Genomic DNA, 6,897 nt, shown 5'->3' with positions numbered 1-6,897 from the left:
ATGAGGCCTGTAAGGAGGGCAACATCTTTGTCACTACCACAGGCTGTGTGGATATCATCCTTGGCCGGTAGGTACCACGTGGGAGTCCTGGGGAGCAAAGAGGACATGGCTTGGGATTGCTCTTGGTCTCTGGTCTCTCACGGGTTTGGGCTCCCTCATAGGCACTTTGAACAGATGAAGGATGATGCCATTGTTTGTAACATTGGACACTTCGATGTGGAGATTGATGTGAAGTGGCTCAATGAGAATGCTGTGGAGAAGGTGAACATCAAGCCTCAGGTGAGAAGCCCTAGCCTTCCCGCCGGGCTGGCAGTGAAGGGCTAGGGAGGATGAGCGGGCTTGTCGGTTGCCCACCACAGAAGATGTCGCAGCCTAGAGAGTGGTGTGTGCATTGGAGAAGCCTGGCTAGAGCTGGGTTTGAAGAATCTCTGAGAGCTGAGGTTACGGCTGCTGAAGTCCCTGAAGGTGTCAGCAGATTGCGTCACATGGTGACCTTGCTGTTTCAGAAAGCCCAGTTGTGCTTGTGAGTGAAGATCATAAACAGTGGCAGCCAAGGAGACAAGACTCTGAGGGTGCTCATAACTTGTCAAGCATGCTGGCAGCCAAAGAGCGTGGGCTGAACTGGCAGCAGGGTCAGGATGGGGGAGGACCTGAAAGGGGCATTGAATTTCTGTCTGTGCAGAGTAGGTCCTTACTGAGAGAAGGGACAGCTTTGCTGCAGGGCACTTGAGAGTCCTTTTAGGTATATGCAGGTTTTTGTTTTTGTTTTGTTTTGTTTTGTTTTGGTGGTGGTGGTGGTGGTGGTTTTACAGGTTTTTCTGTATTGCCCTGGCTGTCCTAGAACTCACTCTGTAGACCAGGCTGGCCTTGAACTCAGAAATCTGCCTGCTACTGCCTCCCAAGTGCTGGGATTAAACTCGTGCACCACCACTGCCTGGCTCAATTTTTATTTATGTTTTATTTATTGTTGGTTTATTTATTTACTTCTATAAGAGTAGTAATGTCTGATTATAAGAATAACGTTCCTTGAAAACTTTTTAAAAAGATTTATTTATGTATATATGTATATATGTATGTATATCCACACACACTCTATCTGCATGTACACCTGCAAGCCAGAAGAGGGCATCAAATCCCTGTATCGATGGTTGTGAGCCAGCATGTGGTTGCTGGGAATTGAACTCAGGACCTCTGAAAGAGCAGTCCGTATTCTTGATCACTGAGTCACCTCTCCAGCCCTTGAGAACGGCTTTAAGTTAAGCTCTTTTCAGCTTTGTAGAGCTGGAGATTAAACCCAGTGCTTCATATAAGCTAGATAAGCACTCTGTTATCAAGTGAGCTATATCCCTGCATTCAGCCTTCTATATATATGTATAGGCACATGTGTGTGTGTGTGTGTGTGTGTGTGTGTGTGTAAGCACATGCATACTTGCATGTGGAGGTAAGAGGAGAACTTGTCAGAGTTGATCCTCTCTACTGTGTGGCTCTTGAGGATTGAGCTTGGGTGGCAAGCAGCTTTACCTACTGAGCCATCGCCCCATCCTGCATTCAGCTTTTTAATGGCAACTGAGCGTGTGAGTGAGATCTGGCCTCAAACTGTCCAGGCTCAAATTTGCAGCCACTTGTGAGTGTGCAGCTCTGAACGGATGACTCAGCCTTGTAACCTTCAGTGTGAAAGGGGGAAGATGAAGTATTAAATGATAGTCATGTACTACGTGCAAAGGACTAGTTACAGAGTATATGACAGAATAGACTACCAGCTGCTACCTCCCGAGTACCTACAGAATGCAGGTGCTTGATTGGTCTAAGTTCATTCAGTTCTCACAACAGACTTGTTAGGGAACTGGCTACTCTTTAATTGTGTGTGCTAGCTCTGAAGGGTGGTTTGGGGGCATTCCAGGCCATCTTGTGTAGCATAGGAGGTGAACAAAGGCAAGGGCAGCGCCCATCACCTTACTGTTGCCCTGGGCCCTTGCAGGTGGACCGCTACTGGCTAAAGAATGGGCGCCGCATCATCTTGCTGGCCGAAGGCCGTCTGGTCAACCTGGGTTGTGCCATGGGCCACCCCAGCTTTGTGATGAGCAATTCCTTCACGAACCAGGTGATGGCACAGATTGAGCTGTGGACCCACCCAGATAAATACCCCGTTGGGGTTCACTTTCTGCCTAAGAAGGTAAGCTTTTGACTTCACCGTAAGCCAAAGCTTATGTGCTGATTCCTAGGCTCCCTGTGCGAGCTTGCTAGAGTTTATAAAGATGGGTCTGTCTGCCCTCTTAGTTGTCATCCTCAGTGCTCCCTGGAGCACACGCACAGTGGCATTGGCTGTGGAGTGTGACTCACCAGGTTTGGAGCTGTGTCTCCATTCATCTGTAAAGTGAAGGCAAGAGTTCTTAGTGATGGTGAGCATCTCCCACATGTTTACAAGGATTGGCAGGAAGTTGGTAAAATAGGCTGAGTGGAAACTGAAAAGTTGAAGGTAAAGGGGTCTTTGCCACTTAGCTGTCACCAGCCTAGCACACAGCTCCAGTGAACAAGGCTTCTGAGCTCTGAAGAGAAGTCATGTATTAAGGTCTTCATATGAAATAATTTAAAAATAAATGCAATACATTGTAGTTTAAAAAAAAAAAAAATGAATAGGCCCCATTTGGTTTACTCATCTGGTGTTTAGACAGGATCTCATTATAGCCCTGACTAGCCTGGAACTTGGTTTGTAGATCAGGTTGGCCGTGACTCAGGTCTGTCTGCTTCTGCTACCTGGGACCTAGGATTAAAGTCTCCATGTCAGTCTTGGGGTGGTGGTTGTTCATTTTTGTGGTGCTGGGCATGGAGTCCAGGTCCTCATAGTGCTACTAAATATCCCTTAGCTGCACCCCTAGTACTTAACAACGGGGCATGTTTCTGCAGGTTTATTAGGTACCTTACTTAATGATGACAGTGTGAATGGCACTGATCTTTAGGGTAGCTTCAAAAGGTGTGTATTCGTTATGTGTGCCCTACAAAGGAGGAAACTAAGGTTTAGAGGCGGGTGTGCTCTTAGGAGTTTTTGGAAACCCAGTTCTAACTGTCCAGGTGGTCACTGCTTCTGTAGCACACTGGTATAGGTGCTGTGAGAGAGAAGGCATTCTGAGGAGAGTGCCCAGGCATAGGAGAGGCCTCTGTCCTGGAACTCACTCTGTAGACCAGGCTGGCCTTGAACTCAGAAATCTGCCTGCCTATGCCTCCCAAGTGCTGGGATTAAAGGCGTGTGCCACCACTGCCTGGCTCTATTCCACTTCTAATATGGACTCCAGCCTAGGCCCATCTTGCATCTAGCTTGAACTCTATCACTTTCCTTAGGCTCTTCATCTGTTAATATAGACAATATCCTTTCCTTCCTATTTCTTGGGGATGTTTGTGAAGCTCTGAGGAACAGTAGTCATAAAACGGCTTTGGAATGTAAAAGCACTCTGGGTTGGGCTGTAGTCAGTATCCTGACATTATGAGGTAGGACTTGGTAGAGAGTGTCCCTGTTGATAATAAAATATGTCCTGTTCATTCCAGGGAGCATTGTGGTTAGCGCTTTAATTAGAGGAGACGTAATTGGTGGTGCCACCAGAATGATCTGATGGGTATACATGGCTTTCTTCTGATGCGGGGAGCACTGAAGCTGGCCATGAGAAGAGAATGAGTTGTAACGAGGGTAGTGTCACTTGCCAGCACTCCGTCAGAGCAGTTTTGTTTGTTGGCAAGATGCAGGTAAGGGTACTAGAGCATGACATTAACTCCTGGCTTTTCTGTTTCTCCCCAGCTGGATGAGGCAGTGGCTGAAGCCCACCTGGGCAAGCTGAACGTGAAGCTGACCAAGCTGACTGAGAAGCAGGCCCAGTACCTGGGCATGCCCATTAACGGCCCCTTCAAGCCTGACCACTACCGCTACTGAGTGCCGGGACTGCCCTTCACCTTCCAGCTGCCATCCTCATTCCCAAGAGCAAATGTTACCAACTTTGCAGTAGCTTGGACAGTGTTTCTCTCCCACATCCCTTCCCTTACCCCTGCTGGAGCTGGTCACTTTGTCTTTGACCTCTGCTGTATCCCTCATACTGTTCTAGGTGTGGCGGGGGAATGGAGAGGTACCTGGGAGGCATCCACTGGGGACAGGAGCTCAGAAGTCTTAGAAGTCCTGAGGCTAGGTGTTGCTCATGATGGCCACAAGCCCATGCACCTTATCATCCAGACCTTCAATTGGTCTTTAGATCTGTGTGCTTGGTTTACAGATCCGCTGGTTTCTCAGCCCAGGCCCCAAGAAGGAGCTCTGCCAAAGGGTAGGAACCCCTAGAGTTTGAAGGTTCCGGAGAGCTTGGGCCATCTCTTAAACCTCATGATACTGAATTGGTACTCTTTTTGGTCCCTATTTCACAAGGGTTAGGATAGATTAACCAAGAAAGGACAAGTGACAGAGACTGAAAGGGGCTAGAAAAACAAATAGGAAAAGGCCTGTCACTACTGTATAATTGATGGTTCCTATCACAAGCCCAGGTCACAGATTGTTTTATAATGTTTATATACTATTTAGAATGTTAACAAAGGAAGGTGGATAAACTACAGTTTCTAGTGCCTAAAGAATTTTGGCCCTTTATTAAAATTTAAGTGTGTGGCTGGCATATGTGCATGTGTGTGCAAATACTATACCTGTGCTTCTGGAGGACACCAGGTGTCCCATGACTCTCTTCTATGTTCCTCTGAGACAGGGTCCCTCACCGAACTAGAGCTAAGCTGTTTCTGCTTTCCCTGGTCCCCTCACCCCAGTGCTGGGGTTAGAGTCGAACATGGCCATGAGTAGCTTTTACAAGTGCAGATGGTCTTACCCACTGAACCATCTCTTCAGGGATCTCATCATATGAATCACACAAAAAAGTATGGGAAATAGAACTCCCTCTTATTTGCCCAAGTGATCAATTTACTGAACCCAGTTGACCTTGAAAGCAAATAAAAAACAAGCCCCGAGCACAGGATGACTAGAGACTGGTTTAAGTACCCTCTGCTGAATGACGAGCCTGGCAGAAATGCTAGGAAATGTGAGAGTTAAATGTGGGTGGCTGGGCCAGGCAGTGGTGGCGCACACCTTTAATCACAGCACTTGGGAGGCCGAGGCAGAGGCAGGCGGATTTCTGAGTTCAAAGCCAGCCTGGTCTACAGAGTGAGTTCCAGGACAGCCAGGGCTATACAGAGAAACCCTGTCTCGAAAAACAAACAAACAAAAAAAAACATAGGTAGCTGGGATGTCCAGGTAAGGACGGGTTCTCACAGAGTTCTAGGACAGCCAGGACTACACAGAGAAACCCTGTCTCAAACAGCAACAACAAACAAACAGGGTTTTAGGTTTTTTGTTTGTTTTTGAGAGATGGTCTAAAGTGGCTCAGGCTGGCAAACTATATATACAGCCAGAGTGACTCCATTTCTGATCTTCCTTCCTGCCAGTGTGAAGCGAGTACAGGCGTGCATGTAGGTCAGAGGACGGCCTTGTGAGATCTGTTCTCGCCTTCTGTCTTTTTTTTTTTTTAAAGATTTATTTATTTACTATATGTAAGTACACTGTAGTTGTCTTCAGACGCACCAGACGAGGACGTCAGATCTCATTATGGGTGGTTGTGAGCCACCATGTGGTTGCTGGGATTTGAACTCCTGACCTTCCAAAGAGCAGTCGGTGCTCTTCCCCGCTGAGCCATCTCACCAGCCCCTCGCCTTCTGTCTTTATGTGGGTTCTAGGGACCAAGTAAAGGGCTCAGGCATACACACAAACCAATCACCTCCACCCTCAGCTCCTCTCACTTGACTGAGCCCTACTGTCACAGGCCCAGAGACTGAAAATGCTCACTTCCAGGTTACCTCCCTGCAGTATATGTAACTGAAAGTTCACAGATTACATGAGTAAATGACTTTGCTGAAAATCATTTATAAATTTCAGTAAGTGCAAAATTGGACTCACTCTTCAAGTGATCACCATAAAATGACAAAATAGGTCTGAATGATGGACATCCTGAATGATGGACAATGATGTGATCCCTGCACTAGGAAGTGGGAGCAGGGGGGTTGGGTTCAGGGTCAACCTTGAGTACCTGGGAAGTTGAGAACAGCTTGAGCTATGTAAGACCTTGTCTCCCCCCACCCCACCCCCCAAAAAAAACCAGGTAATGACAGGTGGATAAGAGCAAAATCTACTGAATAAAAGGCATAAGGTATTCAGAGAATGAGAAGCAAGCCTAATTCATGAGGGAAAAAAAGATCTATTCCCATACCCTCCCTCCCTCCACTTTATGTTTATGTTTTTTTGTTTTTGTTTTTTTCTCAAGCCAGGGTTTTTCTGTTTAGCTCTAGCTGTCCTGGGACTCACTCTGTAGACCAGTTTGGCTTCAAACTGCCTGCCTCTACCTTTTGAGTGCTGGGATTAAAGGTGTGCATTATCACCACCCAGCTCTCAATACTATTTCCTGCACATTAATTATAAGTTAGGTTTTAGATCAAATATACCTTTGTTTTGAAATGGCTTTGCTATGTAGCACAGACTGACCCTGAATTTGCAGAAATTCTGCCTCCGTTTCTGGAGTGCTAGGATCATAGGGGTACCTATCACTAACGGGGACATTTTTAAAGATCTTACTCATTCTTCATGTGAACTTAATAGTCTTGGACTCTGAGGCACTGAGAGAGACCATGCAGATGAGCTAGCTGTTATTAGGTTGGATTCTTAGAACCAAAATCCAGGACCTATACCACAGGCCCAGGGTTAGGGGCCTGGGAGCCAAGTAACTGGATCTCAGGCCCCTAAGAGAAAGGGCTGCTTCACTCTACCTTGACTTTACCATGATGGATTTTAGTAGATGAGGATGCTACTCTGAGCCAGAGGTCCTGTAGACAGCA

General features: G+C 46.9%; 1 protein-coding gene across 1 annotated transcript in view; it reads left to right on the top strand.

Annotated features, from left to right (window-relative positions):
• Window positions 1–4,640, top strand: part of Ahcy (adenosylhomocysteinase) — a 15,676-nt gene extending 11,036 nt beyond the window's left edge. Inside the window, exons 6-9 of the mRNA XM_031373272.1 lie at window positions 6–67; window positions 162–279; window positions 1,979–2,173; window positions 3,788–4,640. Of these exons, the coding sequence (XP_031229132.1) occupies window positions 6–67; window positions 162–279; window positions 1,979–2,173; window positions 3,788–3,919 (507 nt within the window). The 3' untranslated portion in view covers window positions 3,920–4,640. The remainder of the gene's footprint in view (window positions 1–5; window positions 68–161; window positions 280–1,978; window positions 2,174–3,787) is intronic.
• Window positions 4,641–6,897: the final 2,257 nt, after the last annotated feature.

The sequence above is a fragment of the Mastomys coucha genome, unplaced genomic scaffold, assembly GCF_008632895.1.
Source record: "Mastomys coucha isolate ucsf_1 unplaced genomic scaffold, UCSF_Mcou_1 pScaffold15, whole genome shotgun sequence".
Classification (NCBI taxonomy): Eukaryota; Metazoa; Chordata; class Mammalia; order Rodentia; family Muridae; genus Mastomys; species Mastomys coucha.
Note: the sequence above shows the minus strand (reverse complement) of the source record. Positions and strands in the feature narration are given on the sequence as shown.